The sequence below is a fragment of the Calidris pugnax genome, unplaced genomic scaffold (assembly GCF_001431845.1).
Source record: "Calidris pugnax isolate Ruff unplaced genomic scaffold, ASM143184v1 scaffold13, whole genome shotgun sequence".
Classification (NCBI taxonomy): Eukaryota; Metazoa; Chordata; class Aves; order Charadriiformes; family Scolopacidae; genus Calidris; species Calidris pugnax.
In genome coordinates this window covers 8,525,736-8,544,796 of record NW_015090810.1, presented here as the reverse complement: position 1 = coordinate 8,544,796, position 19,061 = coordinate 8,525,736, and the positions used below count along the sequence as shown (strand labels likewise).

The window sequence follows — 19,061 nt, the reverse complement described above, 5'->3', positions numbered from 1 at the left end:
ATGGCATAGGGAGGTCTGACCTTTGTGCATCATCCAGGTTGGTAAGATCCTTTGATACAGTATTGAGATCAACAGGGCATGTGCAATTCTTTCGGAAATTCCTTAAAATACTTGAATGGGAGGCAACAAGCCTGAGGCCAGGAATATTCTGTGGGATAAGATCAGCTTCTGCTGTCTAGAAGCCTTTCTTAATTCTCTGTGTTGAAGCCATATTGGAACTTAAGTAGGACAGCCTCTCCCACTATAGTTATTTCAGAAAAGCCATTTATTTTTCTTTTATGTGTGATGTTTTCATTGAAATAGTTAAAAGACAGCATTTCCCCTACCTATGAACAAATACATTGACTTAGATAGTGGGAAAAAAGTTAATGTACTCATTTTCTTTCATCAGAAAGATGAAAGAAAAAAAAACACAACAAAAAACCCAACCTCAGGATGATGGAGGTATAAAGCCATTGTTCTATTTGTCTTGTATTTTCTTTCTGCTCTCTTCCTTTCTTTCTCTCTACTGTCTTAGTATAAACATTCAAAATGGAGAGACTGTTCTGAAAAGACACTCTTTTCCTTGGAATTTCTTCCTCTCTTTTATATGTTGTGAAGTCATGTGTCGCAACTGAAGCAGACTTCTGCAACGCGGGTAGTGAGCAAAGAGATTCTGCAGGTGGCCAAGCTCAGGTTGTAGTCACAAGGTTTTTATCTTGCTGAAGAAGACTCATACAAGAGGGCTACCCGTACCTTATGTTCGCAGACACTGCCACCCTGGCAAACAGATCTTTGTTGTGTTTGAATACACGTGGCATATGTTCTTGTCATTATAAATACACATCCCTATCATGCTATCAGAAAAGCTTCTGAACAAAATCATTAGTGATAGGCTGAAAAAGATACTAAAATGAAAAAGTACTTTTAAAAAAAACCCAACACATGGAGATCCTGAGCAGTTGCGTGGGCTTAGGAAAAGATCTTCTTTGGGTGGAGGTTTGGATGGAAAGAAAAAAAAGATTGTTAAGACAGATTTTGGGGAGAGAAAAGATCACCTTGGTTGATGTACTGCTGTCAAGGTGTTCTTATTCTGTGACTACAGCAGTAATTCTCCACCCACTGCTAATAACTCTGTGCTCTGAAATCATGTCCTTATTTTTATCTGTCAAACTGAATTTGTAACTTTTCAGGCTGAAAATAATTTCTTGAAAACAAGGATTGAGGTAATTCAATGCTAAGCTGTTTTTCTCAATCAGACTGAAAACATCATTCTAGGAGGCATGAAGCGCTCCTGTTCCTTTCCTGGGGCTAGCCTTTGAAACTCTGGCAAATTCAGTGTCTGCATCAGTTCTCTCGCTGCTGGTCATCGTAGCTCAGTCGTGCAGCTGGTGCCCTAACTGCGCGGTCTGGACTCACTCAGGATTTCCTGGATGCACCAAAGCTCCAGGGACAACTGCACCACAGCCAAAGCTTCCAGTTTCACTTTGGTATTGGTAGAATTATGGTATTCCAATGACTAATACAGATATGTGGCAGAAGGTAATGGAAAGAACATCAGCTGCTTAGCTAGTCTCAGTAATTGTATTGAACTAATTAAAAAGCTATGTTAAATCAGGCGAAGTTCTGGGCTAGAAGTCCCTATTTTGCGCAGGAGGGTGTCGTAGGAATTACACCGCTTTTATGCCTCTTCTTAGGTCACACCTTGGTCTCTCTCTTCCTTATCCCACTAACCTCTCTTCTGAAACTCTCTTCTTTTTTTTTTTTTAACTTTTGGACTGCATCTATCCCCCCGTTGTTCATTTGAACTGTGAGATAAGGAGAGGCAAGCATCAACTGTTGTGTGTGTAGGAATGAAGTTCAAAAAGGCAAAAGTGATCTCAGTAACAATATTCTACTCTTATCACAGCCTAAAAGATTCTTTGTCTACATGGTCAATGAAATTCCCTCTTCTGAAAGGGTCCTTCCTCACATCCCTTCTCCTCTGCGCAGCTTCTTAGCAAAACCAAAGAACACTTTTTTCCATAAAGGCAGTTGTGTCCATCAAAAAAACTTTTCCTTTTTCTTCCTCAACTTTCTACTTTTTTAATTTTATAGGATGGTACATAGTTGCCTCCACCCTTTCTGGTTTTAGCATCTGTAGCTTTATTTCCACTTTAGGTGTACTCCAAAAGCTTTGCCAAAAGAACAGTGTTAGGCAAAAGTGCAATGCCCCTTTCCCCCTGCCCTCCTTAATAAGACTGTGGTACTCACTAATCACAGCTCTACTCCTAAAATAGAAAAAAAGGACACTTTGCTGGTGAAACATCCTCTCTTCAGGAGGCTGTGCTGCCAAGGAACTCTGAGCTACCACTAGCAGTTTAGTTCTACAAATATATGTACTGCCAAATCCTTTTGTATTTAGACCTGGTCTCTCTTTCAAAAAATCAAGGAACCCATTTTCTCCATTTTTGATTCTCTCATTTTTTCGACACGTGTTTATTCTTTCACTGTGCAATTGCACTTTTAATTTTTAATTATTTTTTTTTAAAAAAAGATGGTTATGGAAGCATTATGCAACATATACAGTGCAGTGTTTTCAATTAGTCCATTTTGGGTTTTGAGATGAGAACCACAAACAATTATCAAGCATTTTAACGTGATTCCATGTAAAGGCCTCTGACTGTTACAGAAATGCCCATGAAAAATACTAGTATAAATCATATCATTCATCTTGAAAAGGTGTATAATCCACCTTCAAACTCCACTAATAATCTTGTACTGAAAGTGCCGTTCCTGCTCCTCCTAAGGAAACACTGTGGAGGAGAAGATTAAAAAAACAAAGGTGCATGGAGATCTACCAACATTTCTGCCCAACCTGGTTGGGCTATACCAGATATTTAAGGGCACGTTTCTGGAGGGAACACCGCAGCCACCTGAGCGTTATTTGAAAACGTTCCTGTTTGTGCAGGTTAAACCTTCCCTGAAGTTTTCGGGGTGAAACGGGTGGCCCCAGCTCCAGCCCCGGGACACCGACCCGGCAGCTCCTGGGAGAGGGAAGGGAGGGAGCCAAAATACCCTTGGGAAACACGTAACCTAACCAGTATCGACTCTGCTGCTTCGTATACGAGTATAATAGACGTCAAGATATATCACTAGTGGGCTAATTAAAAATGTGGATTTGATATTTTGGAATTTTGTTAAAACCGGTGCACTTTTCTGTTGGGTTTTTTTTTTTTTTTTTGTACCGTTTTCTGTCTGCTTTTAGAAGGAACCTTCAAGTGTATTTCTTAAATTATATTTTACATTTATTACCAGTCGGAAGCGTAAAGTTAAGACATTTTAAAATAAATATTTGCATTTAAATTAAGATCGTTGCCGTGTGTGTTTCCTGCCCTTTTTTCCTCCAAGGCCCGGAGGTTGCAAACCCAGCGGCCGAAACGCCGGCACCGGGCTGCCTGCGGCACCGGGCCAGGGCCGGGGCCGGGGCCGGGGCCGGGGCCGGGGCCGTTACTTTCCGTCCCGCCCCGTTACTCTCCCGGCGCCGGCTGCCCCCAGCCCGCCAGAGGTCGCCAGGAAGCCAGCGGGGAGGGCGGGGCTGCCACCCCTGAGGGAGGGGGAGGGCCTAGCGAGGCGGAGCTGGTATCCCATTGGTTGGGGCGGGAGAGTTCTTGCCTATTGGCTGTTTGCCGCTCGTGGTGGGGGTTGGTTTCGCTGTGGAGTAGCGGAAGTGACGAGTGTGGAGGGGGACTCCAGCTCCCGGATGCCGTTGGGGGCGCGAGCTCTTCGCTGCCGTTACCGGCCCGCCTGTGGCAGTGCCGGTGGGGCGGCGGGGGCGGCGCCGGGCCTGGGAGCCCCGCTGGAGCCAGGCGCCGGGGGGCTGTGGGTGAGAGCGACGCTGAGGTAGCGCCGTGTCTCCTGGCGGGGGGAGGCGGGAGCAGCGGCGGGGGTGTGTGCGGCCGGAGAGCTGCCCTCCCCGGGGGGCGGGGGAGGGCCGCTTCTCTGTGAAACCTCTCCAGAGGGACGCGCGGGGAGGGTGCCGTTAGCAGAAGGCTGTAGGCTGTAAAGGTGCCCTAGTGATAAAAGATGTGGTTTCATCGAGTACTGTGTCCACTTTTGGGCCCCTTACCACAAAAAAGACATTGAGGTCCAGAGAAGGGAACGAAGCTGGTGAGGGGTCTGGAGAGTAAGTCTGAGGAGGAGAGGCTCAGGGAGCTGGGGTTGTTCAGCCTGGAGAAGAGGGGGCTGAGGGGAGACCTTATTGCTCTCTATAACTACCTGAAAGGAGGTTGCAGAGAGGTGGGGGTCGGTCTCTTCTCCCAAGTCACAGGCCACAGGGCTAGAGGAAACTCAAGTTGCACCAGGGGAGGTTCAGGTTGGATATTAGGAAAAACTTTTACGCTGAAAGGGTTGTCAAGCATTAGAATGGGCTGCCCAGGGAAGTGGTTGAGGCACCATCCCTGGAGGTGTTCAAAAGATGGGTTGACATGGTGTTGGGCTTAGTGATTTTTTTTTTTTGTCAGTTAGTTTCATGGATGAACTAGATGATCCTGAAGGTCCCTTCCAACCTAGATGATTCTATGATTCCATCTGGAAATGTGTTGGAACAAAATGATCAACTTAATTCGTCTGACTAGCGCTTCCCTCCCACCCCCAATCGTTTGCTGAAAAGCACCTGATAAACAAGAGTTGGATTTTATGGTTTGTTTTGTTTTGTGATTTTTTTTCATTGTGTGCAGTGAATCAGTTTTGCAGGATGAGCACTGTGACTGAAGAAGTTAAGCCAGAAGATGGCAAGCCTGAATCTGAAAAGAAAATATTTTACTGTGAAGTGAGTGCATTTCTTGATGGCTTTTCAGACTGTGTAGTAAAATGCAGGCCCAAGGTATTAAAAAAATATATATATAAAATATATATAGGCATATATATAAAGGTATTAAAAATATAAAAATATATATATTAAAATATATAAAAGGTATTAAACCTCACACTCTTAGAAAAGTAGTGTGGCTAACTTCTAAGTAAGAGAAGCTGTTAATGTGGTGAATCACATGGTCAGTCCCTAGAAGAGCTGCTTGTTTTAGGATTTGGTGAATTCAGTTTGTTCTTGAGCAGTCACAGGTGCAATATAATGGTCCTTAATTGTGGTCTTTTAAATCTCTATTTAAAGTCTTTCTCACAGGTGACTGCAAAGGCTCATTTATCTGTAAAATCTGCAAAAAACTTTAGGTATTTTTTTTTTTTGGTGTGCATTAAACTTCTGGGACAATATGTCAAGGGAATAGGCAATATTAGCATATATTAGTCATTGTTTTTTTAGCTAAAGATAGTAAGAAACAATTGTAGATCTGTATTGTCTTCCGTTAATTATTGTAATGGTGTATGTGTGTCTGTGGGATCTTAATGAAATGCAGATGTCTTCATTGTTTTTTTTGATCCCTTTGATGTAACAATGAATGGAGTTCCAGTTATTCTAGGGCATAATTTTGTCTCTGTGCCTTTTTAATCACCATATGATTATCCCTTTTTGTTGTCTTTCCAGCCTGCAAAAGTTTAGAAAATTTAAGAATTCAGGAAGGGGTGGTAGGAGGGAAGGGAGAGGCTCTTAAAAGATTCATACCACCTGGTGTATTTAAACATGTATCTAAGTATGATTTGATCAGACTTGCACACTGATTCTGGTCGCTTTAGTGGTGTGCAGATCTCCTAAATGTAATGCCAATGGTCTTCTTTGGCTTAGAGTACACTCAGACTTGTGCTGTAGAAATGGATGTACTTGCAGTTTCCCTAAGTCACCAACTACAGAATATCCATAGCATAACTGAAGATGTGCTTTCAATTTATCTTTTTAGGTTTGTAAAGTTCCGTGTATGAGTTCTATAAGTCTTCAGTCACACTACCGTGGTGCAAAACATAGAAAGGTAACCTTCTTCTATATTAAGTCTGTATGCAAATTTAATCATACATCTGGAATTCTTGTAAAAATCAGTAATCGATTTCACATTGCTTCAAGTGCTTATCTAACTTTTGATAGATCTGTAATGGTAATTCGCTTGGAAATTCCAAGAAAAAGATGAAGTGTGAATCTCACATCTCTGTGTTGTACAACATGTAACTTGAAATATCAATCATAGGTGAAGGTAAATGTGTGTTAATTGTGAAATAAATATTTTAATTACATGGAAGCCACAGATGGTGGAAGAATGCAAACTTCTGTTTTGGATACAGTTGGTAAAGGTACTGCTCTGTTTTACAAGTCTACACAACTCCCCTGTACTTCGAATAAAACTAGCTTTCCTATTACTTTGTTAGTAACATCAATTCAGATATCCTGCAGGAGTTACATAGGCTTAAATGTCAACTCATGGTTCTGTTTGTTTGAAGCATCTCAATAGTAACTTCCTGGTTTAGTGCCTTGCCTTGTTTTGTGCTTGAATTATTAGACAGTGTGAGGACATATTTTAGAGCCAAGGCTTTTATAAATGTTGTTTGACTGAACTTTTGACTGGTGATTGGCTGGTGATTATCTTTTGTTTAAAATTCCACATTCTCAGTCTATACAGTTGAGACATACTCAGTTGCCTGTACTTTCCTTTGTTACTTATGATTGCTGCCAGCAGATTGTTTGTATTGTTGTGGCACTGAAGCACCTCCTCTAATGTATTCTTAATGATATTTTATTTTTCCTGGAACACTAAAGACTAACTGCAATCTTTTTGAAGTGTTTGTGGGCCCCTTTTCTTTCAGTTGTAGATGAGGGGCATCTCCCCACCTCTTGGTTTTCAAGACAGATTACTAGTATTGTGTTACCTGTTTGATCGCTTTAATGGTGTTGACTCTTATTTGAGTCATTGCCTTCACTTTCTGGAAACACTTTGTTCCCCGGAGAATTCAGTCCCATTCCCTGTTGATCCAGTAGAAGTGTACAGTACTGTAGTATTTCTCATGTCCTGCCAAGTGTTCTTGCTAATGCAAGTTTCTTTTTGTTTTATGGTTGTTTATTTCCTAGCTAACCTTCATAGCAATCCAACTGTTGCTTTTTCGCCCTTTTAAAGTGGAAAAAACTGGTGATTATTTTCGTAGAAAATCAGTGTGTAGTTTTCCTTCTGTTTTGCTCTGGGAAATCAGTATATGCTGAGCTACATCTGTCAAACTTTAAGTTAATGAAGGACTGCAAACTGACAGTGAACAGTAATCAGGCAGATTAAAAACTGGATGCTTGTTAGATATTGAATATTAGTGCTGGTGTTTGGATTCCTGGTAAGTCACATGACTGTATTTCTGTAGAAATAATTCTCCAAGATTGCGTCATCATTGTCTTCAGATAACTCTATTATGTTCTTTTTCTGACAAAATGTACAATAGATTTCATAATGTAAACTGAAGAATTAGAGGTATCTCAAAGTTTTTGTTTTACCAAGTTTGAAGTAACTGTAAAAGTTCTGAGCTTATGTTCCTTTTTGATGCAGGATAGGTCCTGATAGTGAACAGCTTAGTCTGCTCTTTGTCTGAGGGGTTCCTGTTCAATATAATTCCAAAGGATGTCCTGACAGTGCAACAAAATGAAGAAAAGATGCTAGTTCTTTGACTACATTGCAACGGCCAACTCACCAGCCATTTCTTATGACTTCAGTCAGATTACTTTTTTTTCTCACAACTACCCATTTGTTTTTAAAATGGCTTTGGTAAAGGTCTTTTGTGCTTGTCCTCCACCAGAGGAAGTTTCAAAAACACAAGAAATGATCCTTCATCAGGAGGACAGTCACTCAGAAAATTCCAAGAAACAAGTATGAACGTTTGCTACATGTGCAAAATGAGTCTCATATCATTGACCTTTATTTCCCATATTCACAGTAAAATGTATTATTTTGAGTAGCTATAGTAGTAAAGCTTGACTATCTGAAAGATTTGTAGGAATTCTTAGGTTGACTTTTTGTACTTGGTTATTGTATTTATTTTTTTTGGGTCACCTGGATGGTTTGGTTTTTCTGTGTCTTGGTAGGTACACAAGGTATTTATTTTGGTTACTTCTGCATACCTTTACTACTTCTCTATATGTTGATTGGTTTGGTTACCTGTGTGTCAGTACCATTGATTCCAAATAAATTATGCAATCAGATACTATTGTTTAGACAGAGGCCACTTCCCAAACATCAAACATACTTTTTAAGTAAATTGTATCAAATGCATAGCTTTTGTAAAACTAGGGAATTTTTTTTTAGTGACCTACATATAACCAAAGAATTGAGACATCTGGTTTTTTCAAGGAAATCTAATTCATACGTGCTACTCTTTTACTCAAGAAATACTGCTTTTGATGAGTCAGAGATTATTTTTTTTTTTAGGGTATTTTTCCTGTATTGACTATCAGCCTGGGTGTTTGAACTGACAGTGCCTAAATAATTTGCTGCTGAAGGAGAAAATGTAAATAATAGCTGTCTCTTCATGGGAGCTTAGGCAGACTACCCAGATTTGTTACAAATTGGACAGTTTTACCCAGAATATTTTACTTTGCAAACTAAAAGAGCATAAGCCTATACCTAAAGCCTTGTGGAATTTGTTTGACACTGTTGGAAGCTAATAATCTGGTGCATTAAGATGAGTCTTACAAGAAAGTGAGGCCTGAGTTGTTTCATTTGTATTTTCATTTGTATATTTTCAGGCTTCGTGTTCTGTAACCCACTGGGTTGCTGGGAGAGAAATAGACTGACATATTGCATCAGAATATAAGTAAAATAGAAGTAATTTTTAAATATTTCAAGCAATTGATTAGTCGGTGCAATGACTTTCTTCCTAGTTTGTTACTAGATTAGATTTTGTTTATTTGAAGCCTTTTCCATTTGCACTTCAAAATTGATGTGAATTTTTTTCCAAATAAGTCTGAGTAGTTACTTCATTCAAACAATAGATGATCAGTTATCTAGTTAGATAAAATTATTGCCACTTGCATTCTGTGAAACTTAAACCTAGAGGTTCTCAAGTCTTTGAATGCTTAATTTACAAAATACTATGTAAAATTTTAATTCTATATGATGTACCTCTTCAGAGTTCATTTAGTTTCTCTCCCTGAGAGTTGATTGTGTGTTGTGCCAGGAGTTTCTATTTCTCACTGACTTCAGTGTTCATGACTATGATGCTTTGATGTCATTGAACTGGAGCTTGAGTAATAAGCACAATACACATCTGATTTTTTCCTAGTGCTGATAATTCATGAGGCCAACCCCCTGTAGAAAATATGGATGGACAGAAGATTGTGACATTGGGATGAGAAGGCTGTTTATCTTGTACATTTGGGTGCCTTTTGACCGTTTGCATGCTGATGGGTTTTGTTGCTGAATATGTGTTGATGGGAGGCATGGAAAAAGACAAAATAGCATTCATACATGTGCATAGAGTTCTTAGATCTTTGGAAATTGGAATTGGCCTGTATTATATACTTGGAAAAACAATTGAATGTTGCTTTTGGCCATTATGGTAAAATGGTTAGAAAACAATGTTTATATAAGTTTGTTAATGCTTTTATTGAATCAAGTCTACAAGAGCAATGGGGATTATACTGCATAGAAGCTGGGTTTGGGTTTGGTTTGGTAGGTTGTTTTTTTTTTTTGACAGCTGAGTAAAAAGCTAGGCCTTTTCTAGGGAGCAGTCCTCAGATAAGATATACCTGCTGTGCATGTACCTGGAATATGGTTGTATGTGGTATATTGTACTCTAATTTTGCAAATACGTGTTAGCTTTATTGCTCAGTTTGCTAGAGAGGAAATCCTGGAGTGAAATGTCTCTTTTTCCTGTGTTTTGAAGAATAGCCCTTTGCAGGTATGCACCAACAGAAGAGCATTGCATCTTCTGGGAACTGTATTTGGAGCACAGATGAAGATGGTTCTGGTTTTATCACGCATATCATGCATTCAGGGTTCCTTGCCCTCCCTTCATATCTGGGGGTAGATAGGGTAGAAATACCTATCATGTTCCAAAAGGAAAGCGCTCTGCAACCTCGTTAGAAACAAGGAATGTTCAGATCTGTGAAGAGAGTTGCTAGTTTTTGTCTTTGCCATTTCAGTATTCTCACTTCTGCTATACCTCAAGAAATAAGCTGTTATGTTCTGCAGGTCATCTTCAAAGAGGCTTTTTTCTTTTGTAAAAAAACTTGATTTCCTTAGTATGAGCTTGAAGAGTAAAAATAAATAGATTTTCTGTGTATGGGCTGCTAATGTCTTGCTGATATGATTTCAAGGGTGTATATATTTAGAAACCACTAAATTCTGTGAATCTGTATTAACATAATACATAATTATGCATGTGAAACTCATGTCAGATAACCTGTGAACTTGAATTTTGTGGAAAGCTAATCTGTAGCTCTTACAGATTAGTCTGTGTGGGAGGTTTGAACCCTAAAAAACAGCAGTTTTTGAGTTTTGGCTTCTCGAAGTTAGATACTTTTTAAAAAGTTACCCTAACTTTTCATAGTCTTAACTCACAAACAGCTGTTCCAACTTGCTTGTAACACTTGACCCAGAACAGAGAATAAGTTTCTTACCTAATGTGTGAGAAACCTTATTCGTGATGTAGTTTTGGGTTTTTTGCTTCTTACTTTCTTGGTGTGGTGGTGGTTTTTTTTTTTTTTAAGAAACCTCAAGAAGGGTTCACAAGTAAAAATGGATCCATTAGCTTCTAATTATTTCTAATAATAAAAGTAGTAATCAGAGTGCAATCAAAATGGGTTGTCTGGAAATGGTCAGGAAGAAATTCTCTGAGCAGTAACTCACAGTTGCTAATGTTTTCTTTGCTTGTTTGAAAAATTAGGTGTTAGCAGCTGTTTGTTGTAAAACTCTGTAGAATGACAAGTAATGAAAACACTTGCAGCAGCATAACTAGGAAGGGAGGCTGTCTGTATCCTAAGCTTATAACATCCTGCTGAGCTCTCACACCACCACCCACTATCTGTGGTGATACTGGGATTTAGGTAACTTCCTTTTGTATAACTGCCATGAAAGAGCAGCTGTTTGGCTTCTTTAACAATTAACTATTCTGTCAGTCTTGCTTCCTACTAAATTGTCACCTCGTTGTGCACCATCTCTTTCATGCCACTAAATACTGAAAATATAGGACTCAACTGCATGGACTGCTCTGTGCAGACAGCTGCCTTACTGGTAGAATGATCACACTTATTTTTTCATTCTTGTGAATGGCAATTGGTGTTTATTTGCCAAAAAGTTCTCAAAATGAGTCAAGATTTGTTTTAGCCATGTTCTGAAATGAGAATTTAAGTTTCTCTTTGCTTTTTGGCAGGATCTAAGGAAATCTTTTCTGGATTCAGCTGATGAAAGTCACTTTTCCTGTTCATGATATAAATGAACTTTCAGGAAACTTGGCTGTTCTGAAGGCTTAGCCAAATCCACTTAAAATAGTGGGAGAGCTGCTTCTTGTTAGTTTGTTTTTCATCTGGGGACGAGTTTTCTTTTTCTTTTTTTGTTGGAACCACAGCTCTTGAAAATGTAGGAGCTGCAATCATGCAGAACTCAAGGTTATGTCTGGCACCCTTGAGATGCTTTATTTCAAGCTTGTAATCATATCTTTAAACTTCAATTTCAAGAAAGCCCAGTTATTAATGACCTTGTACTAACTCTACATACACTTTTATCGGTACTTCCAGCTTTTGCAGAAAATTGTAAGGGCCTTAATTTTTCCTATTTGATAATGGAAACGTTGGTCTGTAATGTAATTCATCTGCAAAGGCCTCTCAGGAAGTACAGGGGTTTTCTGTCAAATGGTGCAGCACATTAATTTCTTTTTCTTATTTTATTTTGGGATGACTTGCATCTTCATAATAAAAGAAAGAGAAAGCCCTGAGACCCAAGACTTTCTATTGTAAGTATAACCCTTTTTTCTTTCCAGCCTCTTAGGATAGATATTGCTTGGGGATTTTGATGTTTGTTGCTTTTCTAGTAGTTCAGGTACTTGCATTTGCCAGATTTATGTGTTTATAACTGTGTGTCTTTTACATGCTGAACATTCTTCTGAGATTTCTATTTGATTAAATGCTGAGCAAAGAAATATTTTAGAGGATGAAATCTTAATTTAGGCTTTCTGTGTCTAGATACTTGTGTATCTATGTAGTAGAGGGATGGATAGCCGGTATTTTAGCTTCTTACTTTTGCAGGCTAAACAGTCTCCTTCTTGTCTGTCACCTTTATGCACTCACTGCTAAGCTTCAGAAAGCATGCTAAGCAGCTGAATCATCAGGCTCACACAGCACTGTTGCAGATGCAGCTCTGACAGTGTTGGAGTTACCTAGCTGCATCACAGGAATGTTCTGCCCCGCTTTATTGTAGTGCACTTGGAGTAGTAAAGACCTATTAAAGGTAAATTCAGTTGCTGGGGTATCTTTTCCCCCAGAGCCCGAGAATGTGAATCCAGACTGTTGTATGTCGATGAAAATAAGAGATGTGGTGAAAGGCTGAATATGTGGGATATAACTAGCTCACACTGGAAGTGGAAATCTTGTTGTAAAGGCACTGATTGATGACATACAAGATTTTTAAAGTATAAGAAGCAGACCACTTTGGCAGGTATGGGTATACTGATGAGAAAAACAATAAGAAGATTCAATCCCCAAATGTTTGTGCAGTCAGTCATCACAAGAAATAAGCCTTTCACTTCTGCTTTATCTTCTTAACCTGTTCTCCTAAGAAACAAGGGTTATATTCTGGCTTTGTCATCTGTTCCCCAGTATCTTTTGAACCTATCGGCCTTTTTGAACCAAGTTGATCAAGGGTTCCTGAAAATACACATCTGCACAGGGAAGAGCGATGGTGTCAATCCTCTACTGAAGGAAGTGCTGCAGGCTGAGCTCACCACTTACTGGACCCTGAAGAGTCAACGCAAGAGGAAGATTTACAAAAGCATTGGACAGTGCATTTTTTAAGAGACTGGCCTTCATTAGTTGCTCTCATTGTTTGGTGTTGACAAGAATATCAGTGTAAGACACATCATTCAAGTGTGCAAACAATTCTGAGACATTTTGCCTCAACAGACATGAGTACTGTGTGCAGATCTTCTCTTTTTAGAAATGCTGGTAATGAAATTCCTGGAAAGAATTTCTGCAAAAGTTCTGAAAAATATAGGTCTCCTCAAAATCCTCTGTATTTGAGCAGTCCGAAATTGGATTTATACTTCAGCAACTACAACAGATTTGTTTGGCTTTGTGTTTTGAATGGAAGACAATTTCTAGAGATTTATTTTTATTTCTTGTCAGAAACAGCCATTAAGAGTAATGCTCACTAGCTGAAGACATTCTTTCCTCAAGACCATAAAATCTTGTTTTGGAGGAGTAATGTAATGGATACATGGGATAGAAGGTGAGACTTGAATAAGAGTACGGAAGATGTGGCATCATGACTGTAAGAAGGGTAGTGGAATACAGGAGCCTGTTACAAAGACTTTGGAAAACAGGACTACATATACTACAAGCTCAGTGTTCCGTGGAGAATTTCGTTAAGAACACATGGTCATTGTAAACAATGTTACAAGTTACAATCTTTCAACTGTGGTGTATTTTACAGAACAAGATGACATAAATCGAAATATCTGATTATTAAAGTGAAGAATCCAGACATGAAATTTTGGTAAACAAGGTAGCTCTAACTTCTGGAAGAGTCCCAGCATCACAACGTATTATCACATGTCTAAAGCACTGCAAGATGTGCTTTAGTCCAGAATGTTCTGTGCCTCAATCATTTTGAAGCAATCAACATCTTTTACTTCTAATATGAAATGATTATTAATACTAATGTCTCCTTTATTCTACTTTGTCCATATTGAATTCTGCTTCACTGAAGATTCAGACATGGGAGGCCAATTTGCAAGCCACCATTAGGGTTTATTTGTCCAAAACCAGACCAAAATTTGGCTTGATGAAGCTTATTTATATGTTTTAGTTGTGGTGTTTGGCTTTTTTTACAGGTAGAAAAACTTTCCACTTGAATAACTTTTCAAAGATGGCAATTGAGGTTTCATTTGGGGACTGCAATGCAGAATTATGTATTCAATATATATGTGGAACTTCTGGAAAGTCTCCCATGAATGTATTACCAACTATACAAATAATTCTCCCTCAAGAGCCAGCAGATCCAGGAAATTCATTGTATGTGTCACTGAGACAAGAATAAATTCTGAATTTACTTGGCCTATGTTTTTTCATTTAAAATAGCTGATAATCTTTTTTTCTACAGTATACAGTAATGAACAAAAATTATACTGCCTTTGTGGAGTTAAGCAGTGAAGTTTTGTGAATGAGCATGGAAAGTCTGGATACTCTTAAATTAGGTACGCTGTGTAAAGTATGAGTCTAGTATTATTTCAGGATATAAATGAGATGTTCCTGTTATTTCTGCTGGATCTGCAATCTTGTTCTAATGTTCATGTTATCAGATACTCTGGTGAGAGTGAAATGTGGCAGCGTGTTCACAGAGCTGGAGTTCAGTCAGAAACAAAAATATATGGATGTTGTCAAAGTGAAGGATGAATTTTCTTGGAAATCACTTAGGAGAAAACCTGACAAGTATCTGAAATGTACACTGTCTGAAGAACAACAGGTACTTCAGAGGGTGAAGTTTGACATATTTAAAATGTTTTACGCCAACATCTGCAATTTCTTCCTTGCTGCAGAAATAAAACAAAATTCCTTTGCCAGTAGGGAGAGCACCGTTAATGCTGCTATCATATGTAAATCAAAATTTAAAAAGACAGATTATTTGGATCCTGATTGTTTTCTAATGAGGCATGCCATGTACAGTATCCTCTCTGAACTCATCAAAAGTATCCAGAAGTGATGAATATGAGTAGCCTGTTTAACTGTACAATCTTGTTGGCTTTGAAGTCAGTTAAGTCAGGAAATGCATCTCTTTCCAGGTGATTGTGTTTGGAGGAGTACCACTTTCTGTAAGAGAGACATCTGGATACCATGCAATTTTCCATATGGCAAAACTATCAACAAGTTATTTTTGTAGTAATGACAGAATTGCATATCTGGGGTGGTTTTTTGTCTGCTCTCCAGTGGTTCAGAGGAAAGCAGCTTAGCAGAAGATGTGGGAAGATGCTGAAGTTCTAGGACTTCACTGAGAGTTAAATCAAAGCTCAGTTAAGTATATACACTTCAGTTATTATTGTACAAAGAAATCACATATAATTGGACAGATGGGAGATTTCTTTCAGCTCTAGATGAGGCAGTTCATGTTCAGGGGTAAGGAGGGGAGGAGATTGCTTTCTTTCCTGTGACCGTTTGTCCAAAGCAGACAGAAGTCTGAAAAATGTTTTGCTTTGAGCAAGCCGCATTAAATGATGGGGGAATACCAATATACATGTTAGGCAAATGTTTCCCAGGCAATAGCAAAATACAGTTGTTTAATAGTAAAACAAGGCAGCTCAGGCATAGTACAGAGCATGAGCCCTATAAAATGCATTTCTGGGCTGCCTAGCTTTATTGGTGAAATTAATTTGGTGCAGAGTGGGTTAACGGATATTTTTTTTTTTGTGCAGCCTGTGGAATTTTTCTAGCATTACAGGAAGATGCAGAGTTAGCTTGTAGTACTTCTCTTACACTACTACAAATGAAAAGTATTTTGAAAAGTGTAATGAGAGATGTTGTAGGTGCTCTGTTACTGGATCTAGCACCCTGTGTCTACATTCTTCAGCTTAAAATGTTTAAGTAGCACCATGACTAAAGAAGGCTTGATTATGGTCATTCTATGAAGTGTGGAATCAATGGGAGGAATTGGATCTGAAGATAAACTGCATTTATTTAAGAGCACTGACTACAAGCACAAATGTCGTATATTCTGCCTTGGGTTCACCAATTACAACCTTATCAGTATCTTGATCAGCATTTCAGCTTTGATAGAAGAAAAAATTTACTTATCATAACATGTCCCTCCATGCTCAGTGTCTGTCAAGCATTTTTGCACTTCACCTCTTGTGTTCAAAAGTGAATCTGCAATGCTGAGTCCAGTACCTCTTTGTTGCCACTGAGTAACTGAATTGATAATGTCTGAAACTGTCCTGAAGTTTTGAAGCATAGCTGGTTTAGTTCTGGCAGGCATTAGGAAGCATGTGTGTGCATTACAAATACATGTATCGATGTAGAAGGTGGAGAACAAAGAAACATGTTCAGGACTGTCATTGAATATTGAAAGGAAAGGGTTTGGGTGTTTGTTTTTTTTTTTTTTTTCATAACTAGTATCTGGAAAACATCCCTTACTAAATAAAATCATTATTTGGAAGGGATTTCTGAACTTCCTGATTGAAGCAGAACTACTGCCAGTGCTGGATCATCGCTTGCTTACTGAAGCTTTGAATATCTCCAAGGGCAGAGAGCCTGCTACCTGTGTTTTATCAGTCTGTAGTTGCTCCTCTGCTTAAAGAAGAATTTTATCCTAACATCTAAACTGTGCCTCCTAAGCAACTATTTCTGGCTGCTTGTTATGCTGTTATCACATCCCCAAAGGGTTTGAGTCATCTTTGTAGCTGCTGTTCAGGTGTCTGTGCTATTAGGGCTCCTCTTAGCCTCTGCTTTACCAGACTAAATAAGTCCAGCTCCCAAACCCGGTCTCATAATTCGTTTGCTCTGGGTTGTTTGTCTTGATAGTCCTCCCACTGGACCTTATCTGGTTTCTCCACATCCCACTTGAACTGGAGAAGGATGGAACCAGCCAGCCTCACAAGTCCCACATAATGGAGGATAAAATATTCTGACGTACTCAGCCTGTGCCAGTGTCTCAGTAGGGAGTTTGCCTAGTTTATGGGAGATGTGCTCTTGACCAATATTTAGCTTTGCGTTCATCATAACTCTGAGGTTCTTTCTGACAGTGCAGCTGTTCAGTCAGCCAGATCTCAGCCTGTACTCATGAATAGGATTATTTCAGCTGCAGAACTCTATACCTCTTGCCATGTTTTTTAAGATTTCTTTAATCCTTAATGTTCCCAGGTCCTGCTCAATTGAAGCTGTGATGACGTTTGTATCCCCAAAGTTACTGTTGTCTATGGATTTGCTGAGTGTGTTCTATGCATCCTCAACTGGGTTATTGATGGTGATGTTAATTGTTGTGTGCCCTGGAAGCAGTCTTGGGGTGCTCTGCTGCTTGCTGAACACCAGGAGCCTGGGCTGTTGGTTGCTGCCCTTTGAGCCTGGCAGTCCAGCTGATTTTCAGCTCAAGATCAGTCTGATATGCTTTAAGGGAAAATACTGTTGTGTTTGGGGTTTGAGATGCTCAAGAAATGTAACTTACACTATTAATAGCGTTACAAAGCCATGTGGTTAGTGAATGTGAATTAAATGTTAGCCTGGAAACCTGCTGTTGCTAAATGGGTGAGTGTCTTCAGGATCGTAATTGCTGCCTGCAAAAGTTTACCAAAGCAATGATAATATTTGCTAAATGCCTCCTTTTTTTTTCTTTTTTCTTTTTTTTATGAAAAAAAAAAAAGCCAAACCCCCAAACTGCTGCCTGTGGTGACAGCAGCAGCTACATCTTGATTTTTAACTTGACCGTATTTGTAAACCTCAACCATGTTAAGGCAGGCTGCACTGGGAACTAAACTGCTTCTGGTGCAATTCTCTGCAAATACAATTTGTTCCTAGAAGCAGACAGAAAATAAAGCACAAAAAAATCTTATTTCATGGTGTCAAAAGTCTATTTGCTGAGTGTCTGGAGATCATCTTTTGTTCATGCTACCAGAGGCTTTGAAGCTTTTTACTGAAAAAGATGGATTGCTTAGCATATCTCCCTTGATTTCTTGTTATTTCTCATACCCCTCTGCTATACTGATATAGTGGAGTTGTTTACAAAACGTTTACAATTTTGATTTGATTTACAGCTTTGATACATATCTCTTAACTGCTTGTCTTGTGCAGAAAGAGGAGAAAACCATTGATGTATACAACGTGTATTTGCCATGACTATGGAAAATGACTTAACTTCAAAAATAGGAACTACGTGGACAAATATATAGTTTAACTTAAACTTTCACTTTTTCCAGTAAATGAATAGTGGTGTGTCATCTTGTTTTAATCTTGAATGCTGCAACTTACAAAGTAGTGAGAACATTATTAAAGCGTGCTTGTGCTGTGTCTGTGTCTCTGGATTTGAGGGAAGAGGGGGTCAAGGGAGAGGAATTCCAAAGGAAAGGAGTAGAAGTACCTTTATAAAAGCATGTCTAAAAATTACTTCAAAACTGAGTCATTAAGAATATATACAGAACCCTATGTACAAGAAGATGCAGTTTTAATGACTCTATGAGTTGTCTTTGGTACTGTATTTAGGCTCTAAATGTTTAGACCGGGAGCTTTCTGTCAGGTGTCTGTAACACAGATTGACTGTCATGTGCAATAGTGAATAGTTAAAATAATTAAAATAACTCAGCAGTATGAAAAGCACTTAAAAATCAAATAAAAATTGAATACTCTCTGTTTCTGTGACATTGTGTTTGATATATTGTATTGGTGAGGAAGGGGAGTGGAAATGAAGAGTTTTTCTTACTTAGAGCAGTAAAGTTGCAAAAGAGAAGTGTACCAAGATGAAATACTGCTATTACTGAGCCTATATTAAACTGTAAAATGAAGATAACTATTCAGATCTCTAACTTGTTTGGATGATCTACTGGGTACTTAATAAAAGCAAGTGAGAAGAAGTAGTCTGACTGTCAAACTATTATCCTAGGTCCTCAAGCTCCAGTCCGAACTCCAATGAAGTATGAAACACAGAGACCAGGTAGCTGAATATAACTGAGCTAATGTCCTTTTCAGGTGCAACTTTGAAATCAGTGGTTTTGTTTTTTTGGTGACCAAAGCATGTGGTTGATTATGGTTTAGGAAGAAGCCAGACAAGTTACCAAACATTTGAACCATTGCTTTTCTTCTGTGCACTGGTTAATTTATGAAAGAAAAGATCTTAGGAGACTATGCAGTTTCATATAGTTTCTATTTTCCTGATTATCTGATATCAATCTAGCTTGTGATGTTTTTAGCAGAAGATTTTGCAGCACACTGTTAAAATCTGACAAAACAAAAGCATATAAACCAAGAACAGTAAGAGTTGTTTATTTTCAAGATG

At 38.9% G+C, this 19,061-nt stretch overlaps 1 protein-coding gene across 1 annotated transcript in view; it reads left to right on the top strand.

The window, feature by feature from the left end:
- The first annotated feature begins 1,494 nt into the window (after window positions 1-1,494).
- The window catches only part of LOC106885917, a 32,343-nt gene continuing 14,776 nt past the window's right edge, over window positions 1,495-19,061 (top strand). Inside the window, exons 1-6 of the mRNA XM_014938440.1 lie at window positions 1,495-1,521; window positions 3,370-3,844; window positions 4,698-4,789; window positions 5,811-5,879; window positions 11,793-11,826; window positions 18,669-18,719. Of these exons, the coding sequence (XP_014793926.1) occupies window positions 1,495-1,521; window positions 3,370-3,844; window positions 4,698-4,789; window positions 5,811-5,879; window positions 11,793-11,826; window positions 18,669-18,719 (748 nt within the window). The remainder of the gene's footprint in view (window positions 1,522-3,369; window positions 3,845-4,697; window positions 4,790-5,810; window positions 5,880-11,792; window positions 11,827-18,668; window positions 18,720-19,061) is intronic.